This window comes from Phyllostomus discolor, chromosome 13, assembly GCF_004126475.2.
Source record: "Phyllostomus discolor isolate MPI-MPIP mPhyDis1 chromosome 13, mPhyDis1.pri.v3, whole genome shotgun sequence".
Classification (NCBI taxonomy): Eukaryota; Metazoa; Chordata; class Mammalia; order Chiroptera; family Phyllostomidae; genus Phyllostomus; species Phyllostomus discolor.
Window position 1 is genome coordinate 1,854,427 of NC_040915.2, and position 27,460 is coordinate 1,881,886.

At 40.1% G+C, this 27,460-nt stretch overlaps 1 protein-coding gene across 3 annotated transcripts in view; it reads right to left on the reverse strand.

Annotated features, from left to right (window-relative positions):
* The window catches only part of ADAMTS19 (ADAM metallopeptidase with thrombospondin type 1 motif 19), a 244,175-nt gene that overhangs the window by 81,362 nt on the left and 135,353 nt on the right, over positions 1–27,460 (reverse strand). For 2 of the 3 annotated variants that reach the window (XM_036014922.1, XM_036014923.1), the window contains exons 9-11: positions 21,599–21,739; positions 20,004–20,154; positions 4,724–4,809 (exon numbers count right to left, since the gene is read on the reverse strand). In XM_036014922.1, the coding sequence (XP_035870815.1) occupies positions 4,724–4,809; positions 20,004–20,154; positions 21,599–21,739 (378 nt within the window). Of the gene's footprint in view, positions 1–4,723; positions 4,826–20,003; positions 20,155–21,598; positions 21,740–27,460 lie in introns of all 3 variants that reach the window. The other variant, XM_028528758.2, reaches the window with a different exon arrangement.

Sequence of the window (27,460 nt, forward strand, 5' to 3'; positions counted from 1 at the left end):
ATTCAGCAACTTTGATTTGAAATGTCAGGGATTCAGGCTACTCTCCTTATAAATAAAAAAATAAGTATTATTTAATTTTAACACTTTCCTTTATGCCTTTTTTCTCTCTTTTTTTTTCTGAAAGAGGTCCCATCAAATTCAAGCCAGATTTCTTCTGAACGCTGTTTATTTGGAAAACGTGGGCAATTAGGCTCTTTGAAATTCCGTCGTTTCCATTTCTCTGTAGCTTACTTCATGCCCCCTCACTAAGAAAGGGAGCAATGAGAGTAGGAGACAGAGTGTGCCTCCTTTTTTATCATCGACTTTCCTCATGAGTTATAAATCAAAGCAGGAAAAGACGTGGCTTCTGAGAACTGGCTCACCAACCTGGTACACAGCTCATTATAACTTCTCCTTAGGGCTGCAGCAAACATGTTCAAGGTGAAAATTGATTGAGCAAAATCATGTTGAGAACAGTAAATAAAGATGAGGAGAAATTATCTCAATGATTGTGCCATGATAGGGGATGGGCAAGCCAACTGTCCCCAGTCCTAGACGATTTTCTGCACCGAAGGGCAACATGATTTATGAGGAATTTGGGAGAAACACTCTGATCCTCAACCTTCCCATTTCAAAATGAGAATGATAATCAAATTGATCCAATAGACTCTTTGCAGGGGTTGAAAGAAGCACTAAGTGCAACGCGCAGCCCATGTGAAAGATTCAATAAAGGTGAACCACAACAAAAATAAATGAGATGTATTATTACATGACTGTTAGTAATGAGTTTCTAGACATGTAACCAAAGTTTTATTCATTCTGATCTTCATTGATCCATGTTTCTTTAAAATTTCTTTTGAGAATATGTTCTTACACGCTATTTTTAGAAGAGAAGACTTAGAAACCACGCCCCATAGATTTGTTTGAGCCCAGACAACGCTTTTCTATGCAATAAAGTAATTAGTTCCTGCAGATTTTCTCTAACCATGACAAATTTTAAATTCGACTTCTTTTAGAGTCAAGGAATTTTAAATCTGGGCTTAAAAAAACAAACCTCAACAAGTCAGATATAGTGATATGCTGTGTCTGTCATGAAACCATTGAGATTTTGTAGAAAGATTTAGCCTGAAAATTTCAAGAGAGGGCAAAAACAGACCCTCTGAAAACATGCAAACAACTTACAGTTTTTAGGATTACATAGTATTATGTCATTCACGGACGGAGAATCCAAGGTGAAAGCTGCCAAACTTCGACTGGTCAAATTGTTTGGCCACTCGAAAGGTGTTTATTTTCCCAGAGTGATGCCACAGCTCCTTGCCCGCTGAGCAGCAGGCTGGCGCCAAAGGCCGGGCTGGAGGTGGCAGCCGACCACAGATGCTCTGGGAAAGACCGAAGCCTAGGCTGCACACCAGTGCAACTAGACCAAGCCCGGCAGGTGGAGAGAAATGGAAGCAGATCTGCCAGCCAAACTTGCATAACCCATCAGTGAAGGCTAAAGAAAAGGTCATCTACTACTTAGAGTTCATCACCTTGCAGAGAAGCCTCTCTCTGGAGGCAACTGTGAGAAGCCGATTTTGTGTCTGCCATCTGGCCCTGGGCTTCGATATGGAGGCAAGTGTTAAATGTTGTCATTCAATGATTATACGGCATAGTCTGATGACTTTGAATGTAACATGCTCCTGATGATGTTTTCCATACATTTTCTACCAGTATCTCTTGTTCCATTTGGAGTTTTTAGCCTCAAAAAAAAAGATATTATGCCTGGTCTAAACCAGTCAAAATGTGTCATATCTTCTAACTGAGTTTGATTTATGGAAATGTTAAGAGGCTATGTGTGAATACGGACTATTTCTGGGAGATACATGACCTAAAAAATTGATTGTATTTCTAGCCTCTCAAATTTCTGTGCAGACATGTCTAGGAAGCTCATGAAAACACCCAGTGGGAAGAGGTCCATGAAGATGCCAAAGGAAACATTATTTTCTAATCAAACTTCCTTATACACACACCGTTGGAAAAGAGAAGAGAGTGAGAAAGAAGGCAGCAGACTCCGTACGTATGCAAGTGTGTTACTGTGAGGACATTCCAGCCTTCACTTTTTAAAATAAAGATCAACAATGGTAATTTCAAGAATCTCAATTTAGGAAAAAAAATAACTAAAATATATTACACAGAATCCTTCAAAACAGTCTAAAATTCTGGTAGATTGGTATAAAATTTTCCTTTCCCCTCTCCCAATCCCTACCAAACACTGTAAGTTAAAAACCTACACTTCTTGGTTTTTACCAAATTATTGATCAGCTCTTTAACCCCTGTTCAATATAAATGTAAACACAGGTGATAGTATTACTTAAGAGAACAGAAGAAAACAAACTGCTTTTAATTTAGAAAGTGCTGTGTGTAAGTAGTAGATAAGTCCCTATATTCACAACCATTTTGAATCACAGAATTCTGTAGGCACTTTCTCAACTTAACTGTATGTCCATAGGCAAGCTAGTTATACAGCTAGATTAATCACCAGAATGTACTCAGAACGAAATCCCCAGCTTTGTTTCTTGGTTAGCAATGTAGGGAGCTAGCAGCGTTCAGTGTGAGGTTGCAAGCATTCAAACACTTTAGCACTGTGGCTCTCCGCTGCAGAGCATGGGGAGCTATTTTCGTGATGAGTCCTAGAACAGATGCAGCGGACGGACATGTGAGGAAGCCCACGTGGCCCGAGGAGCTGAGAGGTTTACTAGTTATTTCAATATACAGAGCAGTACAGCCACACCACTAAAAGACAATCATTAGCACAATTACAGGGAAATAAAACATTTTACTTTGGATGAGTTTAGAGACCTGGAGGATGCAAATTATTCTCATAAATATCAGAAGAAAAATAATAGCAGAAAGTTATTTAGGCACCAGATCATAAAAAGAAAGAGCTTTTATACTGCTCAAGAATTACTAAGGAGAATGGGTTGTGTGATATTTGAAGAAATGTGGCAAAATGTTTGTGACCTTTGTTGGGGAGTGCTTTTGTGTTTCAGGGACAACGTGCAGTTAGGTGATTCAAGCAATATATTGCTCAGCACGACCCCATCAGGCTTGCCCAATGCACACACATTATCTTACATTTGTGTAGGATTTAAAAATAAAACAAATCCAAATTCTGACTCTGTGTAAGCTCCGAGAAAAGCCTTTGGCACCGCAGTGAGCAACTGACGGTATCTCCCGGAAGCTCCCTTCCAAGGAGCTGTTTTCTTACCAGTGTGTGTAGTGGTACAACATTTCTAGCCTTTTAGAAGATATTTTGGACTTAAAAGTTTATACATTTTTTCTGTTTTTAATTAAAGAAATCATAGAAGCAATAAATGACTACAGACTTAGAACAAACAGTCCAGAAATGCCTGGAGAAAAGCCACACCCACCCTCACCTCCAGTTGCTTTACTCCCACCCATCAATTCCAGTTCCCTCCCAGGAGCTAACTACTAACAACAGTTTGGAGTTTCTATTTCCAAGCCATTTTATAGACATTTAAATATATACACTTTGTAACATGTATTCACATCTGGATACACATTGTTTTTTCTTAACTCTCAAGTGGTATCCTGAAGCACCGAAGCACCTGGGTTTCTGACCCACCCGTGTTCCCACCAGCTGGCCTTGCAGGCTGCTCCACCCTTTCAACCCCTGCACTGCCGCCGCTCTCCTGCTGAGGAATATTTCTGTTGTTCCCCACTTCTCAGCATCGCAAACTGCATTTACAAACCACCCCGCGCGTGTGTGTGTGTGTGTGTGCGCGCGCGCACACCTGCGTGCCTGTCTTGGTGCACATGCGTAAGTATTTCCTTAGGACAAAATTCTGGAAGTAGAATTGCTAGATTTATACTCTGTCAATTTTTCAAATGAATATGTTTTTAAAGTGTCACTTTTTTTTCACTAAGTGTTCACCCCAAGTAATCTTTATGCTGCTGTTTCTTTTTAAATGTAACAAGAATCCATGTTCTTCAGAGGCAAGGTTTCTGATCTTTCATCTAGAATAAAGGGATAGCCACTCCACTTTCCCTCCACAGAATAAAAATGTTAAAACTATGGAAACTATTGAACTGTTTGTTATCTTTTGATTAAATTTACTACAACTATATGTTTATATAGAATCCAACTCCTTTGTTTTCTTCAAGAGAAATTTAAATTTTCAACAGCAATTATTTTGATTTGGAAATACATACTAATAAATTCCTATAGCCTTATACAACATGTTAAACAACTTATACAGCCAAATATTTACTAATCTCCAAAATGTCACTTAGAATATTTTATTTTTGATGCTTGAAATGACAAGGAAAAATTATACTCAGCAGCTCTCCTGAGACAATATTTTACACCTGAAAGTCTTCACCAGTTCTGAGAAGTTTTCTTATGTATTCTATTATTTGTGATTATTTTACTCATGTTTGATTTAAATAGTAAAATAAGTATGAATCCTTTTTTTTTGGCAAGGTAATACATATAACTATCTGACTTTCAACATTCTCACAATCAACAATAATAAAAATAATTGCACCAATATTAACAAAACAACCATGGATTTAAAAAATATAAGAGTTAAAAATATTAGAGATGAAATGCCAAAAATTTTATACATACTGAAAGTGTTCCGCTAGTGTTGAGAAGGACACAGGTGTGGCTGGCAGGAAGCAGTGCAAGTTTCTTAAGTTGCATTCGATGTCCTGCTCACTTCCGGCCCCACGAGCGACCTACCTTTCCAGTGTCACAGTCGGTCCCGTCCATCGGGGGGTCCAGTTTGGTTCTGCATTCCTTCTCGCCTTCCACCTTGCACCACAAGCCTGTGCAAATCACATGCTGAAAACAAGGGCATCATAACTAATAAGGGGAATGTATCCCATTTTTGAGGCTAAATCAATTATGTTTGAGAAAGTCATTTCAATAGAACAGAAATTATCTGAAAAAAAAGGTATTAGGGACTTTTAATATTGAACTTGAAATAGTATATGGCTTATTTATAGTGCTGAGAAGATTGATACACAAAACAAGAAATCTGTTTAATATGTTCAAATATTTTAAAATTTCTTTTAGTGAAACACAGGTGACTGTGCAATGTTAAGTGGCTACAGCAGAAAAAAGTGTGGACTAAAAATTGTTACTTATTTTTGTGGATGGTGCAAAAATCATTCCACAAAGCAGTTCGGAGGAGTTGGAGTGGGTGTTCATTGTCTCCTGGCCTAGAGCCTGTCCCCACTGAGCTCTGTTTTACACCCAAAGGCCACAGCGACTCGTGTCTCATTGTACAGCCTCTGCCCACGACCCAACACAGAGCCCCTCGGTGGGTCATTTAACCTCAGAAGGGATGAGTTCTAGACCTCCAGGATACAAGGGTCTTTTTCTGAGGAAAACTTGAAAGGAATAAAAAAAAATGCTGGGATAAAGCAGCAGAGACATGGAAACAATGACAGAGGAGACCCCGAAGGAAATAGGGGAGGGAAGATGCTCAGAAACCTGAGGCACAGGTAGAGTTATGGCCTTCCAGGGGCATGGATATCAGCAGCCACAGCTGGCACATTCTTTAGGGCTTTCTCTTTCTCTACGATGGTTGATGTTTTTTAGACAAAAGCATATTATTTGCAAATTTCATAGACACAGGAAACCCATGAGGAACATTTAAAGGGGATGAAAGAAATCTATAGTGAATATATTGTGTTGCAACCTGTCCAGATATTTGGGGGAGAGGGTGGAAGCAGACAGGCCCACGGAGGCAGAAGAAGTAAGTGGCCGTGTGGAAGGCCAGGTTGTGAAGGAGGGAGGGAGTCATGACCAGGGTTTCAAAGGCGGAAGAACCCCGTATCGAATGCCAGGAAGGACAAGGGTCTCCATATTTGGAGCGAGAAAGAAGCCATTTAGTAGATGACCAGCAGGTTGGTAAGATAAAGCCATTATTTTAGGAGGTTTACTTGGGTGGTGGTGTTCAAAACAGACTAAAAACCACAGCAAAGTTCAAATTAACATGACTCAAATCTATGAAATACATGGGAAAAGATATATTTAAGCTAACATTTTTTAAAACTTTATATTTATTTTTTTATTTTATTTATTTTTAGAGAGGGAAGAGAGAGAGAAAGAGAGAGAGAGAAACATCAATGTGTAGTTGCTGGGGGCCATGGCCTGCAATCTAGGCATGTGCCCTGACTGGGAATCGAACCTGCAATGCCTGGTTCGTAGCCCATGCTCAATCCACTGAGCTACGCCAGCCAGGGCTTTAAGCTAACATTTTAAACGGGTCTGTTGCAATGCTAACAATGAATTTGTCATAACTCCCAAAATATTATTTTCCTATTCCTCCTATTTAAATATTTAGGTTTCTGAAATGTTTGTAGGCTCTTAAAAATCCAACCCTCTCTGTGAGAGTGGGGTATATTTTATTTACATTGTATTACCTATTATGACCAGTCACTTCTGCTTCAAAATATTTCATACAAGTATATCTTATTATATTTAGGGTGGTATGAGCTTATTGTGTAACTTTCGTTTGCATATATCATTTATGAAGACATCATCCAAGAACTTATTTTTTAAAAAAATCCCTGAATCCAATTGCTCCTATACAATATTTTAGACTCTTAAAAACAAACAGAGAGGTTAACTGTTTAATTTACTTTTGTGGACATATTTCTATTTGAATTAACAGATCTCTAACCTGAGAATTTTAATTCCTGAAAGTATTTATTTATTTACTTATTTTTCCTGCTAAGATCGTTCTGGTAAGGATGTTTTATCATCATGGGGTCAAATGCCGAGTTTTCTGCCAAGGAAGAACGTTGCTTAACTTATGCTCAATGAAGGTTGCTTGTGTGAAAACGCGAGTTATTTTCATCAAGTTCATTAGTCGATTGATGCCCAGTGAAGTAAAAAGCCAGCCTTTGGCGCCGCAGCATTGGGATCCCACTTGCCTGGCGCGCACTGTTGGTGGTCCGCACTCGGCCCCCCACCATTGTCTGCTGTTCAAACAGCAGGTGCTTTCACTGACTTCCAGGCCAGGCGCTGAGAGCATAAAAGCTCTCTTGGCCGCGATTCAAGGTAAGCACAGTCCTGCAGGATAAGCCCCGGAGAGGCAGTCTCTTCCCCCTTTCCTGCTGCAGGTCTAGGGGTCTGTGGTGAGTAAGCAGCAGCCACACTCTTAAAAATAACTCAGATCCAGAAGTTCAAACCAGACTGTCTACAAGAAAGCACGAAAACGCTGAAGAAATGGTTTGGGCCGTGTTTACCTTCCATGGAACCTCGCGGGCGTGAGCTGCTAGAGCTGTGTGATCCCAAGCCCTTTCTTAAGAGAATGAGGAGCAGGGTTGGGTATTTTGTTAGAACCAAATATTCCATATGTTACAGGAGTCGGAGCTGAATTTTTTCAACTTAATTGCTGAAACCATTTAATATGTCAATTAAGAAAAGAACTTTCAAACTTAAAATGCCTTGTGTTCCTAGGAATCCAGAACAGAAATGCACAACTCAGCATTTCCAAGCAAACGAATAAAAGTAGTACAATATCCTTTTTTTCTTTTTCTGTAATAAAAGAAGATGATTAAACACATAATATGGAATTAGATGTTTATCTCAAGTAGGCTTTTAAATGTTTACATGAAAATACTATCTTTTTAAAAATCAAATAATTTAAATGGAAGATTTAAGTTCTTGGATAAATACCACAAAATTTATCTTCAAAGAAATCTCTACCCATGTATTTCTTTATAGCAAATAGTTCCATTAAGATGCTCTGAAATTTATGTTAACATAAAAAACTTAAGTGCATGTATGTGGAGGTAACAATTAAATCTTGAACGTGTAACTCTTTGTTCTATATATTTTCCTCCAAAACACAATTTCAATAACTTAAACATTTGATTGCAAATATAATTCAGTATGGGATGATATTTTCAAAACCAGTCTTTTCCATCACAAAACGGCTTAGTATCATTAGGAATGGAAAAGAGGAAGAGAGAGAGAGGTATTTTAAAAATAGGAAAAAAAGAATAAAAAGAAACAACAAAAAGCTGAAATCTAGTTCCCTGTGAATGCTAATAAAATTGAGAATTAGTAAGAAAAAAGAGAAGGCAAAATAAACACTATTGGAAATAAAACATGAAGGCATAATTACAGGTAATGTAAAGTTTAAGCAGAAATAGGAAGGTTATAAACTTAATGATAATAAACTTGACAACTTATATAGAATGGAATGATGTTTTTAAAAACTTACTAAAACTTTCTAACATGGTTCCAAGAAGCAATAGAGAAGCTCAACTGTTTTGTAACCACATGATAGTTAAAACTAATTGTTAAAAATCTTCCTGGACCTGGTCCAAAAACTATCTTTCAAGAAATTTATTCTCAATTTTCATAAACTCTCTAGAGAACAGAAAAAGAGGAACACTTCTAAACACACTTTATGATACTCAGGCCAGACAGGGACTGTAAAAGAAAGTAAAAATAGTTATCTACTTCAGTCCTCACTTAGATTTAAATATGCTAAACAAAGTGGTAGCTAGGCAGTGGGTCTCATAAATATACTAAACAAGTTTTAACAGACTGAATCCAGCAATAAGTTGGCTTTTTCCTTGAATACTGTGATATTAGAGATTTGATTAATGTGATCAAGCACATCACTAACTTCAAAATCTATAATTCTTATATCTCTGGGTACAAAACATGTGATGCAATTCAACAGCCACTAAAACATTCATTAAAAAAGAAAAATCTCAGCAAGCTAGACACTGAAGGGAATGTTTTTGTAATTAATGGACATTTATAAAAACCTACAGCAAACATCATGAAAAACAGTGAAATGTTGAAAGTTTTCTTTTAAGATTAGGAAAATGACAAAGATGGTGTCTTGGCATCAACATAAGGAAGTGAATACATAACATTCAAAATGTCAAGAGAAACAATAAGTGTCATTATAAACTCCTAAACTTAGCTAAAATTTTATTCAAGGCTAAAGTTTAAATAGAGACTCATGGAAACAAAACCTGAGGGCCTGTCCCCAACAGATCTGTCCAAAAGGGCTTCAAAATGATGTACTGTGAGAAGAAACACGATCTGAGAGGAAAGGACCGCAAAGCAATGGAGACCAAAGAGCCTGATATCAATGAGGATACATCTAAATAAACACTGACTACATAAAGCAACAATAATTGGATTTTAGCCATTCTTATAACCCTTCTTTTTAATGTGATGAAAACAGAAATCCATTTACATCTCATTTACATCTCCAAACTTTACCCCACGGAGAAGGTTTGGCTACTAAGAGATAAATAAGTCTATGTCTTCCCCTTTACCTCACAACTCCACATACTTTGAGATGGCGAGTGGCAGAAGTTAGTAGACATGGGGAGAAAAGTGTAGTCTACGCCTAGCAAACAAAGGAGCTAACAAGCTGTGAGGGACTCCTCAGTAGAACACATCAGAAAGTGTTAAAGGAAGTTGAGGAGTAAGGGGAAATTTAGAGAGAGGAGAACTGTCACTACTTAGTTAAGGAAGCCCCAAGGAAAGGACAAGAATGAAAACTGGGAAGAAACCATTTAAATTATTTGAAAGAAAAATGACCCAAAATTCCTTAGTATAAAGCATATAAGATAAAAAGATTCTGCCCTGGCCAAGTAGCTTAGCTGGTTGGAGCATCGTCCTGTACAACAAAAGTGTGCAGGTTCAATTCCTGGTTGGGGCACATATCTAGGTCGTGGGTTTGATCCTTGGTCAGGGTGTGTGTGAGAGGGAACTGACTGATGTTTCTCTCTCACATCAATGTTCTCTCCCCTCCCCTCCCCTGCCCCAGTCCTCCTCTTCTCTCCTTCTCTCTCCTCTCTTCTCTTCTCTCTCCCCTAAGTCAATAAACATATCCTCAGGTGAGGATTACAGATAAAAGTTTTCCCTTCCAGAACGAGGGAGTAAATTCCCAGAGGACCAACCCTTCTGTATGTAACAACCATAAACTGAGGGCAGGGTACAGAAAGTGACTTCCTGGTGGTTCTGGAGAGTGAAAAATGGTAGGCAAGGTTTTTAAAAAATATTTATTTATTTTTAGAGAGAGGGGAAGGGAGGGAGAAAGACAGTGAGAGAAACATCAGTGTGCGGTTGCCTCTCACATACCCCCCACTGGGGACCTGGCCTGCAACCCAGGTATGTTCCCTGACTGGGAATCAAACCTGAGACCCTTTAGTTCACAGGCCTGCACTCAATCCACTGAGCCATCCAAGCCAGGGCAGTAGGCAAGTTTTTTAGGGAGCTGAAAGATTGGCACAAGCTGAGCTCACCATTTTTGCAGCTTTGACCTAACAGTGGCTGGTCATGGCACAACTTTGGAAGGCTAAAACAGCAGTGAAGACAGAAACTGGAATGTTAAAAGCTGACAAAAACTGAAAGGACAATCCCCCCCAAAAAGAGTTAGAGAAGCCTCAGGCTTTAGCTGGCACCCAACCCATACAGGCATCAGATACATTGCAAATAGCTGAGATTAGGGAAGAGTTAACTCATCCAAAACACAAGCAGTTTTACACTGCAGGCAAGACAAAGGTTCCAGTAGAGTTTAGCAAACTTAGTTGGCTCTGAAAACAGAAAACCAAAAAACCCACCCCCACTCTTTGGAGGAAGAAAAGAGCATCCAGAGTATTTGCAACAGAGATCAGCAAGTTTTCTGTACAGTGCCACAGAGCATGTATTTTAGGCTTATGGGCCACATGGATTCTGTTGCAACTGCTCAGCGCTGTCATTGTCACCTGAAGGCAGACAAAGAGAACATGTGGACAAATGAGGGTGACATTTTCCAGTAAAACTTCACTTACATAAACAGGCAGCTGGTTCCTAGCCCACAGTTTATAAGAAAATAATCATTTAATATATAATGTGCTGATGTATTAATATTGCAGAACCAATCTACACAAATAATCACACACTAATGTTCAAAGTAATCTTACTCATAACCACTGAATCCCAGATGTCTACTTAGACGTGAATTGATAAACAAAATAGTTTATCTGCCAGGTGAATGCTATTGAGTAAGAAAAAACAACCAATTACTTTACATACAGAAAACATATAAAGAATATATGAATTTTGAATGCAGAGGAAATTTTGTTTCTCCAACCAAAAGTAGAAAAGTAAAAAATAGAGCATATAAATAAAACACAAACATAAAATAGGTTGACAATAAAAATCCTAAAAAACACTAATTTCAATAAATGTAAAAATGTTAAATTTGCTGATGAAAATAGTAAGAACCATAATTTTGTTTAAACAGAAAAATATAAAATCTAGCAATAGCTTTTCACTAGTAGACATATATGTATTTATCTATACCAATATTTATATTTATATTAATATTAATACCTAGAAACTTTGAAAACATAGGTATGGAAAATATTAGCTAGGAGAGTGTTTTTAATTCCAGACAAAATATTTTAAGGCACAAATCATTAAAAAATGGAAAAGGAAAAACAGATCAATCAAGCAAAAGAAAAAAACCTAAATGCACATACACCTGTAAAACTGACAATTATAGGAAGAAATTAAGAAATCAGCAGAGTTGGGATACTTCTGGGCAAGATGGTAGTGTAGTCAATGAGGCACTTGTCTCCTCTCACAACCACATCAAAATTACAGCTAAACTATAGGACAACCGTTATTTAGAACCACTTGAAATCTGGCTGGATGGAAGTCCTACAACTAGGGAATTAAAGGAAAAGCCACACTGAGGCTGGTAGGAGGGGTGGTGATGCAGAACAGGCTGGCCCCACACATACATGGGGCAGATAAAAATTGGGAGGGATATGTAGGCTGCAGAAGTCCCCCCTGAGAAGTAAGGGGTCCCATTTTAGGGTTATAGTGCCAAGAAGAGAAGTCAGCACAACTTCTGGCTGTAGAAACCAAGAGGGAATGAGACAGAGGGAGGCTGAGGGCTGCTGGAACCCCAGAAAGTTCCTCTTAAAGGGCCCATACATGGACTTACTCCAACTCACTGCCTCTAAGCTCCAACAGTGGACAGCAGCTTGAAAAGCACCAGGGGCATACTGGGAGGAACTGAATTGTCCAGCATCACGACAAGAGCTGGGGCGTCAGCTTTCTTCCAGACAGAAGTGTTGGAAGAAACAGAGGCTGCTGTTTCTTTGATGAGCCCTTCTCACAGAGCCAGCAGGCAGGGAGGTGCTTTATCTGAGACTCCATCACAGTGTTTGCCTACCCTGGTGATTCATCTGAAGCTCTGCTACACCCACCTTTCAGCCCCACTCAATTTGTCTCCAGTGGATTTTCCATAAGAATGACCTGTCTAGGTTCATTTTTTAGGTTTCCCTAAAAGCATCTCTCAAACAAGCAGCAGTTAGCTTCAGAGTGCTCTGTACTCTCATTAAGTGGTCTCAGGCTCGGCACTAGCAGCAGCCTGCCTGGGTTTGCAGCTTGGCCTCACCTGGGCACCTCCAAGTTCAGCACAAGTAGCAGCCATCTAGATCACTTTGTAGGTCATGCTGGATGACCCAGGCAGAACAGGTGGCTGCGGACCTTGGCCTGCTCCTGCCAGGAAACCCCAGAGCCAGTGCACCCAATGGACAGCTTCAGACCATGTCAAAGCACCACCCAACCTCCTCCACAAGTGACACATTCAAGGGGTAAACTTAGTGGGTACCAGAGCTCCAATGAAGTAAGTCCAGCTCTGTAGGGTGGGTCCTTGTCCAGCTGATCCACTACGGTGGTCAGAGGTCTATGGTCAATGGTCACAATCAGTCCCTGCAGCTGACTGCTCTGTGTCAGCAGCAATCAAGCCCCCTATATGAGGAGGGTGTATACAGCTCACGTGATAGGTGCAACTTAAGTACCCAACTTGGGTGATAGGGGTGCCATTGGGCCCTACAGGACACCTCCTACATTAGGCCACCCTATCAAGCCTGGGAGATGTAGCAACTCTACTAACATGTTGAAACAAATATAGGGAGGCTGCCAAAATGAGGAGACAAAGAAACACATCCAAATGAAGGAATAGAACAAAACTCTAGAAAGAGAACTAAACAAAATGGAGACTAACAATCTACTAGATGCAGAATTCAAAACACTGGTTATAAGGATGCTCAATGAAATTAGTGACAACCTCAACAGCATAAAGGACCAGTCAGAAATGAAGGATACAGTGACTGAAATGAAGAATAATTTACAGGGAATCAGAAGTAGAGTAGATGAAGTAGAGAATCAAATCAGCAACTTGGAATATAAGGAAGGAAAAAACACCCAATCAGAACAGCAAAAAAGAAAACAGAATCCAAAAAAGATGAGGATCGTATAAGGAGTCTCTGGGACAACTTCAAGCATACCAATATCTGCATCATGGGGGTGCTGGAAGGAAAAGAGAGAGAGCAAGAAATTGTACACTTATTTGAAAAAAACAAGGACAGAAAACTTCTTTAACTTGGAGAAGGAAATAGACATAAAAGTCCAGGAAGCACAGAGAGTCCCGAATAAGATGATCTCAAAGAGGCCCACACTAAGATACACCATCATTAAAATGCAAAAGGTTAAAGATAAAGAGGGAAATTTAAAAGCAACAAGATAAAAACAGTTAGTTACCTACAAGGGAGCTTCCATAAACTGTCAGTTGATTTCTCAACAGAAACTTCGCAGGCTAGAGAGGGACTAGCAAGAAATATTCAAGGTGACAAAAAGCAAGGACCTACAACCAAGATTACTCTACCCAGCAAAGCTATCATTTAGAATTAAAGAAGGGATAAAGAGCTTTCCAGACAAGAAAAAGCTGAAGTTCATCATCACAAAACCAGTATTACAAGAAATGTTAAAAGGTCTTCTTTAAGAAGGGGAAGAAAAAAATTTTAGAAATATGAACAATTAAATGACAATAAATACATATCTATCAACAACTGAATCTACAAAAAACCCCACAAATAAACAAGCAGAACAGAAACAGGCTTGTAAAGACAAATAATACTTGACAGTTGCCAGATACGAGAGAGAGAGAGGTTGGGAAGATGTACAAATTAGTTGTTACAGAATAGTCATGGGGATGTAAAGCACAGCACGGGTAATAATGACAATAATATTCTCATGACTATGTATGGTGTCAAGTGGGTGTGAGATTTATCAGGATAATCACTTAGTAAGTTATATAATGTCCAATCACTGGGCTGTACACCTGAAACTAATATTACAATGTGTGTCAACTGTAACTGAAAAATAAAAGTAATTTAAAAATGAAACGTAACAAAAATAAAGATAGAGTTGGTATTTTAACACATTTGTCAGGTACTGATAGGTCAATCAAACCAAAATAAGCAAAAAGTTGATATTTTGAATAATAATATTAATATGCTTTGTCTAAGATCTCATGACAGATAATGAACTTTAAAGAACACACACACATTCTTTCAAGTACACAGAGAACAATTACTAAAATCTATCATGTGTTACGTTAAACATGAAACTTCAACAAATTTAAAAAAATTGGCATCATATTGGTGACTCCATCTTATTGCAATGAAATTAAAATAGGTATAGATAATAAAAAGTTATCTTTTTAAAATCCAGAATGTCTCTAGTGCTAAAAAATATTTAAGTGGAAAGAAAATGAATGCACCATATGAAAATTTAATTCCAGAGGAGGAAAAATTTGTATAAGATGGGGAACAAAACAAAAACAGAACAACCTTAATAAGAAAATTTGATGGATTTACCACCTCAAATTAAAAGACAAAGAACACTGTGTACAAAGTTAACATGTGAATAACACACCCCGACTATAGAAAGACCTGCAAATTCTAGGAATTCGCACCTAGAATATAGAAAGAACTGCAAACCAGCAAGAAAAACAGAAAATCAAAAAATGGGCAAAAATGAACACAGGCCATTTACAAAGATAGAGACATTACAAATAAAAGCCCGTGTCAATAAGCAGTCATGGGAAAATTAGTTCTGAGGAAAGAAGTTAAACAGCTAGATTACCCAGTCAAACAAACTGTCATCAAACCTATGAGTTCACCAACTAGCATTGAGACTCAAAGGCTAAGACGAAGCTTTGATTAGATAGCCAAACAGGCAGAATCAATTCCTGGCAGTTTTTACCCACCATAATTTCATAGATCATATAGGAAAGAAGGAAGGACTTCATAAGTTTACAACTTCACCAATCTCAAGAACAGATTAATGATGTTGTTTTGGTTGCCTAAGAACTGCTACTCATCAATGCAATTTCATGTTCAACCTTCTAAAGTCCAAATTCTTGCTGCCTCTGGAATGCCACAATACCAGATCACCACAACTCAGTCTTCCAGAAGTCTTCACGGCATACCTTAATTCACTGCCAGCCTGTTCAATGAGAGGTTGTAGAGGTCCTGCATATTTTGATGTAACAAGTTGATACAAGAGAAATGTAAGACTGGAACCTTCTATGTAACTTTTTACAGTCACCATATGGTTCAAGAACACTAGGAAGTTTTCTACACACCGTGATATATATACAAGTCACAAAATATCTAGTCCAACAGCAAAGGCAGAGCCTTACGTCTCCAGAAGGTCTTCCGTATTTTAACACATGTCCTCATTACTCAAAAAATGTAACTCTTGTATGGCGACTTCCTAGCAATCCCAGGGAAGCACCCATACTTCTGTGTTCTCAGCTAGGCTGTTACAGGCAGTTCTTGCAATAAATAACCTGGTGCAGTCAGAGCTGGCTCAGCCACAAAGCGCCAGATGACCTAGAGGCACTGGGACTCAGAAATGAGGACATCCAAGAAGTTCCCATGTTAATGCAGAAGAGTGAGCTATTATGGCTGGAGTCAAGGTGTTTCGCAAGCATCTTTACACCTACATCTTAGGGTAAAGTTACCCTTAGATCAACATGTAAGGAATGACGGAGTCACTAGTGCTTGTACATAAATGTTTACAAGTGTGGAAGAGCAACATCTAACACAAATACTACAGACTATTGTCTCTAGCATTCTACCCAAGACGCACATTGTTGAAAAGTTGCTAAGAATCCGCATTCCATGCAGCTTGGAAGTTATTTGTAATTGATGGGGGAGGGAAGGGTGATAAGGACGACTGATTGACTCATGCATAAGCTGTGAAACATAAGTTATCTGCCCTTATGCTTGGTGTTTGCACAGTCATAAATTAATGTCTTATTGAGTTATGAATTACTACATTCAATTAATAAATTAATTTGGTTAAATTCATATTTTAGAAGGTTATCTGCATGTTGTCTTGACATGTCATGTAAAGGCACACCTTGAAACATTGCGGATTCAGCTCCAGACCGCTGCAGTAAAGCAAGTATCGCCATATAGCGGGTCCACTTATGTAAATGGCATGCTGTCTGAACCATGATGTATTGTAAATACCTTAATTAAGAATGCTTCAGTACGAAAAAATGCTAAACGCCTTCTGAGCCTATCGGAAAAGTGGCGCTGATGGACTCGTGCTACACAGGATTGCCACAAGCCTGCAAAGCACGATGAAGGGAGCACAGTGGAGCAGGACATGCCCGTGCCTGAGAATCAACGACTGAGGTGAGTGAAAATGTTGGCTCCCTATTCCATCACTCAGCCCATTCGTTTATTCACGTAACAAACATTTGTTGAGCACTCTTTCAGGGGCTAGGGGCACAGTGGTAAAAAGGACGGACACCTCCTTCTAGGAGATTTGTTTTCTGTAAAGTCTACATGGCAGATTGGTAGATGTGATAATTCCATGTCCATCCTCTTGAGAGTAAAAAATAATAAATGTATGTGCCTTAACAAGCAGAGCTATCCAATCATCTACACTTACCAACTATTTCCCCTGATGTTTTGAAGTTACGCCTCCTGAAGATGTCTATCTTGGACCTACTTACATCTACTTAGATGTCTAATAGGCATCTTAAAACTAAAACATGGCCAAAACTCCATTCCAGGGTATTTTGCTTTCTAGTTCTTCTTGATACATTCCTCCCAAGATAAATGCATGGCTTGCTATCACACGCCTTTAAATCTCTAAATAAACGTCACCTCCTACAGGAAGCCTTTCAGATCAGCCTATTTATATAGCACCATTCCTACCCTCTCGCCCAGATTGTATTCCCTATCCTCTTACCTGAGTTTCTACTTCTCCAAGACACTTATCACCAACTGACATATTACATGTATCTGCTTACTGTCTGTCTCCCCAGCTAGAATACAGGATCCGTGAAGGCGGTCTTTGTTTCCTTCTGTCTCAGGGCATAGAGCAGTGTCTGGAAAGGGGTTGGAACTCAATCAACATTTGTCAAGTCAGAGACCGGATCTGTAAGTCACCTCTCCAGGGGCTCTATCCTTCTATCTCTCCATCCACCTAGTTCCTGTGCCAAACACCACAGTAATTTGGGATCAGAATGGCAATTTTCGAGAGTAGTACAGAATAAGATTTTGGAATCACGGAAGTCCAACCTCGCAGTTCTAAGAGACTAGACAAGCTAATGCAGTCCCACTTCCCATTTTCTAGAGAGTGTGGCTTAGAGGGAAAAACTGTGGTGACTGAGGTGAACACCTAAGAAGAGGCAAAAGCTCTGTGAGAGCCCAGGCCTCGCGCCTCTTCAGCCAGACACCTCCAACCAACCCTGAGGCTTTGCTTTTCCTTGGCTGCCCACAGCATCTACTTCCTGGCATCATTTTTAAAAATGTCTCTGATAAAGATTACACACAGATAGAACTAGGAAAGAAGGACTGATCTTATAAATAAGCCATTCGCATACATATAATTTGATGGGGGGAAAAAGGAAAACATTTCTGGATGCCTAACCTAAAACTTAATTTTATTTGCAAAATACTTAGTTTAAAACAAGGCATCATTTTAGAATATGGAGAAACTTAAATTTAAAATCACATAAAAACAGTTATATTTTCAGAGATGAAAAAAAATCTGTGGTGGTAGGTCCACGAGAACTAATTATATAAATAAAGCAAAAAGCCTAGGAAAATAAATCAATTAAGGTATAATTTCATCCTGATGGTATAGATGCTATCACAGGTAAAATGAATTCAGTGTAAACACAGGAAATGATGTAAGGGTTTTCTATCAAAAGACAACACGGAAAGGAGGTTAAGTACCATGAGAGGCAGTAGACGCAGTGCTTGCAACGTACTCTGCTGTTCAGACTTGCATCTGACATCCCTCTTAACAGGGAAAAGAACTTAACGTGTCATTGAACTTCTACAGGCCTCAACTTGTTGGTCTGTAAAATAGAATTGAATAACTGTGGCCTATAATTGTTGTAAGAATCAAAATAGACCATTAATACAAATGATTTATACACTGTGGCATAGAATTCAAAATATTGTAGAATGGCACTAGTAAAGTTTTACTAACCCCAGTATATCATGAAAAATAATTTCTAAAAACTTTTAAAAATGTTTAACAAAAAATAATCTCAAATGCATCAAAACCATTTTTGTTGTTGGCCATTTGCTGACCCTGGGAGTACTGTATAAACGTGAATGTTCCCTTAGCCCTAGCGACTCCGCACACTGCACCAACCGAAGCAGTCTGCTGCGGAGTCCGGCGGGAACCACACACTCTTTGTCCAAAACAATGAGAATGTCGGCATGTGGACGTGTCTACTGCCAATGCCAACCCTGTGCACCTCAAGACACTGTTTTTACCATGAAGATTTATGAAAGAACGTGGCATTCACTTCCTGATTACCTCAAGGCCCTGAGCAGAGAGCAGGGTGAACAAGCAGACTGGTAGAAGGGGACAGAGAGGTCTCAGAGACGGATCACACAGAGCCCACCTGGCTGCTGCTGCACGGGTCCAGAACTCCGCCATGTGGGAACCCATGGGTGCCAGATTGCGGTCGCTCACCTGCACCAGTTTTTCTTGAGCGCCACCCTTGCCAAATGGGTATTACATCCTACATGGGCTTTCATGCATGACACTTCAGTGTTCTCTGAGGGCCTACCCTGGGCCAGCCACGGGGCCAGAGGCTAAGAAAGGTAACAGCACTCATGAGAACATTATCTTCAGCAAAGCCAAAGTCCTTTGAAGCAATCATAGAAACTTAGAAGAAATACAGTTACCAATTCACTCTAAGTGTGACTACCAGTTCATTCCTGAAATAGAAAGTGTGTGTGTGTGTGTGTGTGTGTGTGTGTGTGTACTGGGAAGAGATGGGCAGCTTGGGGGTTGGCAGCAGGAAGAGAGAAAGGAAGAAGGAAGGGCAAATAGAGCTAAAATTCTTACACGCTTAAAAAGGGTGTTTTGCTCAATCCTCCAGACTTCGGATTTCTAGGCTGGTGCAATGGGCCTCTCTGAGCAATCAGTGACTTCGAGTTCTCATATACAGACCATCATATGGTTGGGCTATTTAATTATGTATGCTCTAATTTTTACTCCTACAGAATATACTTTTGACTTTTTATTCTCAGGGTTAAAAGACAACTCTTTCTTCACAATTACATGTTTATATATTGATATATTACATTTTTTAAGATTTAATTCATTTATTTTTAGATAGAGGGGAAGGGAAAGAGAGAGGAAGAGAAACATCAATGTGTGGTTGCCTCTTGCGCACCCTGCACTGGGGACCTGGCCTGCAACCCAGGTATGTGCCCTGACTGGGAATTGAACTAGTGACCCTTTGGTTCGCAGGCCCATGCTGAATCCACTAAGCTACACCAGCCAGGGCTGATGTATTACATTTTTACCCAGTTACCTACCATGTAAGGAAGTAAGAGATTTAAAATAGAAGCATTGGAATGGCATAACACAAATATTTCCCTGACTTTGGTGCCAAGTCAAAGTAGAAATTCTTGGGTCATTCCTTATTAATTAAATGCCCACAACTTATATATGTCACCTCCAAGAGCTAGGGGGAAAATGCAAAAACTTTTCCTAGAAAATCCTTCTTTCCAAGATTGGGGTGATTTTGAGCCACAAACTTTAAAATAAAGTCCTCTTCCTCTCCTCTGATTAATACTTCTAAACAATGGACAGGAACATGCACTTCACAAATCCCACCTGGGCATAACCTTACCTGCATCTCTTGACAAAAGGAAGCCAGTGGCCCGAAGAGAATCTGACATTGCTCGTCAGCGGTGTATGTCATCCCCGGCAACTTGGAGGGGACCATGACGGAGTTGACACTCTGGGGGTTTGTCTGCAGCAGGCAGTTACTGGCCTTTGACCTGGCAATATGCAGACACATGCAAAATTTTGAATTTAGTGTAAAAAGCTATCACTAGCATGCAACAGGAAATATTTCATAACATGAAAAATGTGTTATTTATAAGCATTTTTATTTAATGTTATAGGAATTATTCTATATATGAAAATCATTTATTTATAATTCTTTAAGATAATCCTAATAGTAATAATAGTAATCTTCAAGATAATAGAACTTTTTGGTTTATAAAGGTTTTTCATATGGATTAACTCAGCTAATCTACATAACTGTGAGGGGACTTACTATTTTACACATGTTTAAGATGAAAAAAACTCAAGACTCAGAAATTAAATATATGAAGGTAAAAAATCAACTGCATTCAGGGATTTAAAGTATCTATGGAAAGCATTCTCTAGTGTTTATTCGCTGTAAGATATGTACTCGACATTGTAGCACAATTACCACTTATGAGGTGACATTTAATTTTATCACAGTTCTGATTCGTGTGAAGGCAGCCCGACCACGTCACACACGCTCCCCAGAAACTCATCAGGCCCACGGAGGGCTGCTGCCCCAGGGAGGCGCTGCCCTCGCAGGACCGGCCGGTGCTGCTGGCCACGCTGTCCCCATGGAGAGCGGCCAGAGAATAGATTGCAAACGTTTTTCAGAAAGCGCTGTGGTAACATAATAAATGTTTTGTTTTAGTACATTTTAATATTCATTTAGCAGAAAAATGGGCTTTCCAACTTAGATGGTATGTAAAAATGAATGAGGTGTAGCTATGCCATGAAAGTAGCAAGCTTGGTGGGTGTACGTCTCTTACTTAGACTTTTGGGCACTTCAAGCAACTCTCTCCTTCTCACTCACTCCTCCCACCAGCCGCTCCTTCTATGGCCAAAGGAATAACTAAGGAACACAGGCTTTAAAATGAAAAGTAAAACAATAATGTTTTGCATTGCTTCTTTCCAACCAGGCAGAAGCTAAGTGTTATTGCTGTTGAAGGTGGAAAGGAAGAGAATGGAGGATTATTTGCAATGATGAAAACTACACAGTAAGGAAAAAAGAGCCAGAACTTAGAAGTGTCACAATGAAAAGGTGGAGCTTTTGTCAAAGAGGTTCTTCATAATGACAAAAGACGTGCTGAGTGATGAGCAACAAGAATGGTTGCTCTGTGAAATTCTAAAGAGGCAGTTAGAGACTGGGATAGATTTTTTAAACCCTTAATATTTTTCAACATCACAAATCATCTTGCCCAAGTTTTAAATGTGCAGATGTGGAAACTCAGAAGCAGATGGGTTACTATGGCCCAGTTCACACCGTGAGTTGGCGGAAAAGCCCAAAATGGAACCCAGAGCCTTGATGCCCCACTGGGCGTCCTTCCGCTTAGCCACACCACCCGTGAGGGTTGGCTGAGGAAGTGGGGGTGCAGACACTCACGACCCAGCAACAGGAGGTGAACTCAGTACCTTAGAAATCTCTCCAAATCTTCCTTGCTACATTGGGACCAGGAAACATCACCGAGATTTTGTCCTTTAATCCATTCACCAGACATGATATGAAGACCGTCTGCACACGATGGGTGGTCATTGTCGTGACTGATGCCCATGCTGATTCAAAACAGAGTTAAAGTGTCAGTTACATCAGAAAGTGTTTTTTAGCTTTTTATAACTGCAATTAAATAACAGCTGAATATTTAATGAACAAGGAATCAGTTTTAAAGGTCAAAATAAAATGCGATTTCAGATTGCTTTATTTTAAAATTTTTATCAAGATGAAAGGTGAATATTTTTATTTATGAAAAACATTTTCCCAATCTAGTAAATGTGTTTAGTTCACCTATATCAAAATGATCTACAGATAGAGTTTTCACCCAGTAGTATGTGAACCACACAGAAATAGTAAGTTTCTATTTGACCACATAAGATTCTTGCTCTTGACTGTAGATTCTTTACTCATACATTAGGTCAAATACAAAACCACATTAAATTATTTTTTCCCCATGTGGTGCATTGGACCATCGTCTTCCACTCATCAGATGACATAAACTGTCCCCGGGAAGCCTTCCCACTCACGACCACCTTTATTTTTCTATCGCATCCTGAATCTGTTCAGTTGGAATGCCATTCTAAAGACTGGACTTCAGATGCACTGAAAGAGTGTCAAATTGAGTGTCTCCAGACCGTGCTTACTGTTTTCTCTTCCAACCTCTGCTTGCCCATGTCCTCTCACTCTCCTCTTCACGCCTTCACCAGCCACCCATTCTGCCAGTTCGAGGATCTTCAGGCCCTCCATTAGTCCTTCCTTTCTCAAAGGATCCCCCGGGCTCTTTTACATACTAAGGGTTAGGAGCAGGTCCTGCCAACTCTACTTCACCAGTATTTCCCTCAACTGTCACCTCTTCTCAACTCCTTCGGTTACTGTTGAAGAGAACCATAGAATATTTTGTTTTGACAACTCCTGTGGCCTTCTAACTAGGTTCTGCGCCTCCAGTCTTGACCAGCATTGTCCCTGCCCCCCGTCCCCTGCCTGGGGAGGTCTGCTGAAGACTCGACTGGACAGCCGCCCCTCTGCTTTCCGGTCACCTGCAGGGCACCTTCTAGCTCCTTGGCACGGTGCACGGCGTCTTCACCTTCTCCTAAGACAGCACTTTTTTTCCAGCAATACTGAAGCGTTTCCAGTTTCCCAACTGTCACATTGTTTCTCATTCTCTTGTAATCACTAGTTACTTAGCATTTTCTATGTGTCACGTATCATACATAGGAACTTGAAAGTTGGAGTTAAACAGTTCTGTGATATAGGAACGACCCTAGCACCCACTGGGCTGGTGAGAAGTGACCCTCCCAAGACCATGCAGTGTGAAAGTGGAAAGTGGCAGCGCTGGAGCCGAGGTGGCTGGCTCTAGAGTCACGTGACTAACCATTACACACTGGACATCTGTGAATTCCATCCCAGCCCCTGCTCTGTCCAAAGCGCCCTTCCTTCAACATCTTCGCCAAGAGAAATGCTATGGAATCCTCACAGAAACCACCCTGAGGAGGTTCATTAACCCCCACCACCTTTATGTGGACTGCCTCTTTTTCCCACCATGGGAGCCTGCGAACAGCATTGTTAGGGTGTTTTCTACAATGTATTAATATTATATATTTTTATTTTTGCCTTTTTTCTGCCATTTCTTGAGGACAGGGACTTACTCATCTCTCTGAGGTCCTGACATATTGGGATCATACTCTATAAACCACGCTTAAATGCCAAACCAAGTCACTAGGTATAGTCACTTCTATTTCAGAAAGAAATTCGTATAACCTCCTATGAACTCCCATAATCAGGCCATTAAAATAACTGTGAGCGAGGGTTAGTAACGAAGGAGCAGAAAGAGGGACGTTTGGCCTCCTACATGCGAAGTTGGAGAGGACCGCAGGAGAGTCAGGTGCTCCCTTCTCTCACCGCGCAGTGACCCGCACAATGAACAAAATAGTCCCTCATAACAAAGAGCCGTGAGTAACAGAAGAATGTAGCATACTCTAAAACACTGATCAAAGAATGATTACAGAAGTTGCTAAGGAAAACCACAAGTTGACTGCATTTCCTCAAATAAAAATAAAACTTCTCAAGACTATCGAACTACGTTTTCATTAAGATAAATTAAAATTTTAAATCAAAATGATTATATTTAATATGTTTGAAAGGAGAAAATTATATAGAGGGGATTTATTAATGCATAAGAGTAGTAACAACTTTGCTGTGTCCACTAGCTTTGAAAACTATGAAAATTATGGTCTAAGTAAAACTATAAATACTTTACTGAATATTTTTCACTTTTAGTGTTAGAAAAATTTAGCTATAAGATGAATCATGCTTATCTTTCCTAGTCTAATGAATGCCTTTAAATGGGGCCTATATGCACACACATTAACAGAATGACTGACAGAAAGAATAAGAAGGTAGGTGTTTTCATATGTTGAAGATAAAGAGGAAAAATGAGAGATGGCATCAGAAGGTATGGACCAGTTCAGTTTCTAAGGGCAGAATGGAAAACCCTGGAGTTAGAAAGAGATTTGAATGGTGAACAGAGTCAACTTAAATAATAAAGAAATGAATGTGCCTCGGTTTCCTCGTCTGTTGAAATGCTTTCCTCACTGGCTGCAGTCTGCACCCGCATGGTGTGAAATGCCTGGCACGGGGCTGGAATAGGTAGGAGCTCATAGATGGTCTCTCTATGGGTGCCGTAAATCAGAGAATTCTCTACTCTTGTTTTAATTTGTCAAAAAATAAAGCGGTAATATCATTAAAGGCAATCTAGTGTATTTGCTGACTTTGGTGAAAGTTGTGCACTTAAGGAAAACCGAGGATATCATAATGGCAAGAATTTACTTTGTCCAGACGTTAAATTGGAATCAGAAATTGTAAATAGGGCACAGTCTCCCGGGTGGAGGGAGGGGCCTTCCTGCTTTTCTGAGTGCTCAGCTGTGAGGCGGGCCCTGCCAGCGGCTGCTTTGCCTTCTGCGGGGTCTCCCCAGCAGCACGGTCGCTGGGAGCCACTCCCGCACCAGGCACTTGCCCTGTGGAACCTGCTCAGCTCCTCCCTCTGCGGCGTGCCCCCTTTCAAACCACACACACAGACTCTGACTCTTGAAAGGCACTCGGTCTCTTTCCGAAATAATAAAACTTCTTAAATAATGAGTCCGTTCGAGAGGAGAAGAGGGACCGCTTCCAAGATTTAGCAATTTGGACACTTTCCCGAAGCAGTGTAATGTGATTTTCTAAATTGGGAAGATTACAATTTCTCATCCAGATGAGCATTTTCTTTTTGGGATCATGATTCTCCTGTAAGAAATTAGCTACAGCCACGGAGAGAGACCTGGTGACTCAAGCATTGTTTACCTTTAGCTAAATTTTCCTAGAGCTATTTCACTCGCGACAGAAAAGATCCTTCTGTTGGGGCAAGGCTCTCCACCACGCGTCTGCGACTATCATCGGGGGACCTTGCTTGGGCCTGATTCTACAGATTTGAAATAGAACGATTAATTGTGAGCCTTGATCTGTTCCAGGCACCGTGTTAATCATTCGCAGAGGTGACATCACTTACTCCCCACAAGATTCCCACAGTCTTCCCATTATCATGACTTTAGCTTACAGATGAGGGAGGCACTGGGGCTCCCGGCGCAGCCTTGACTGAGACCCACGCACTCCGACGGTCAAGCCGGGAGGCCTCCAAACCACTGAACCCACAGTGTTTCTCTCTCTGGTTGCAAACTCTTGATGGATGCAAGTGATTTATTGTTTTCTGAATAATTGCAAAGGCCTCCTCTCCGTTAGCAGAAACGCGCATGTAGTCCCACGCCGAAGCCACGGGAGTGGGAAGCGTCCTCGGAGTAAGACATCAGCAGCGCCTCTCCGCTCGCTGTGCCACTGAGCTACATTTTAATAATCTCAGTTTAAATTCATTTTGACAAAGAGCCTTGGGCAAATAAACTCTCCACTAACATCGTACATGGTTGTCAAGTCAACTGAAAAAATATTTTTATCTTATAAAACTTCTCAACTTGTTTAAAAGTGCCTGCCAGGAAGTTTTGTGATATCCTGCGGAAAGCTGGAGAAGCATTTGGATTTTGGAGATAGTCCCTTTTGATGTTCAAAGAGTTACAGAAGAGAACATTTATGAATTCACTCACATTTTGGGGATAATTTTTAAAAATTCAGAATTTGTTAACAGCAGTATTTTAAAAGACCATTTTTTTTTGGTGCTGAACACATTAGACATTTTATCATGATACATAATTTCCCACTAAAAGCCACATATTATATGAAAAAATCAATTAAAACAGAAACAAACCATAATAATATTTAACTGGAAGTGGATTATATTTCCCAAAATGTCACTTAATTTCAGAAAATTCGGTGCCCACATCTGACCCGATGTAACTCTGCTGCTGTGTGCTCATGGAACAAAGCCTAGCATTAAGACATACAAGATATTTTCAATAGTTTTTTATTTAAAATCATTTCAATTATTTTAATTTGCATGAAACAATGAAATGTGTACCTCTGTGATGATGCAAATCAAAAGGCAATGAGAAGCAAGTCAGCAAAGAGGTAAAAAACTGGAGGTTAAAAAAAGAGTAGAGATACAAAAAGATTCTCTTTGACTTTGCTGTGCTTTACGTGACGGGTTTATCTAGCAATTCAATGAACGAACACTCGTTGGGAACCCACTTTATGCTGGGCACTGTCCTAAAAGTGAGTAGGATCCAGTTTCCACCCTCGAGAAGTTCAGTACCCTCTGGGGTAGGAACTCTCCTTGTCCTCCTGCAGCGAATAAACTCCTAGATCCTGTCACTTCCACACGTCTCCCCTCCCCCGCCCCCATGTCTCCCGAAGTCTGCCCAGACCAGCGCAGGTCCTCCCCACTTCCGAGTTGTCGTAAGTCTGCCCGCTGACCTCCTGCCCCTTAACTCTTTGCCTTGGCTTAATGACTTTAGTTTCTTATTGTAGGAGACTGTTCTGCGTGACGTGGGCCCAGCTCCCACTCGGAGATGCACAGGACCTATGCCCATGGATAGGTTCTCCTGTGGGGAATTAAGCCTGCAATGTGCCTAGGCTGCTTTGAGTCTTGCTCTTGCTAAAAAACTCCCTCACCCTGAATTGAGAACATTTACTGCAAAGCAACTTCCTAAAATCCATGTTAAACCTTCCAAGGATGAATGTAACTGGCTCAACCACTTTTTCCTTTTCATTTGCAAATGTTCCTCTTCTGTGATGTGATTAGCGGCACTGGCTCCTTTGTTTTCTGTAAAAGGTAACCACCTAAAGTGAACTTGTACATAGTAAATGAGGACTGGCATGTAATGTGCTGAGAAACCCAATAAAGGCCGGTCATGGCAAGGGCCAAGGCTTTTGCTCCCCCTGAGAGAAAAGCCATGCTGTCCCTTTTCCTCCACTGAACTCAGTAGTCTGTGTGAATGTCTCATTTCATCCATAATGATGCGGACACTGAGGGCCAGTGTCTGCATCATCTTATAAATACATTAATACAAAAAAGAAAAAAACCTAGTTTCCTAGGCAAAAATCTTTTAATTTTCCTACAAGCAATACTGAAAATAGGAACTTATGTGCCTCAGAATTGGAGATCATGATGATGCTGGTTAGTGAAAACAAGCAGATTTCTCAGCCCTATTCCAGCCGATGGCAAGAGAACATTCAGCAATAAGGCCTAAGAAACTGCATTTGAACACATTTTTTAGATAATTCTTACTTAAAATTCAGAGAACCAATGAACTTGTTATCTTGTTTTTCAAATGATCTGTACTCTGATTCCAATCTGATTTTCA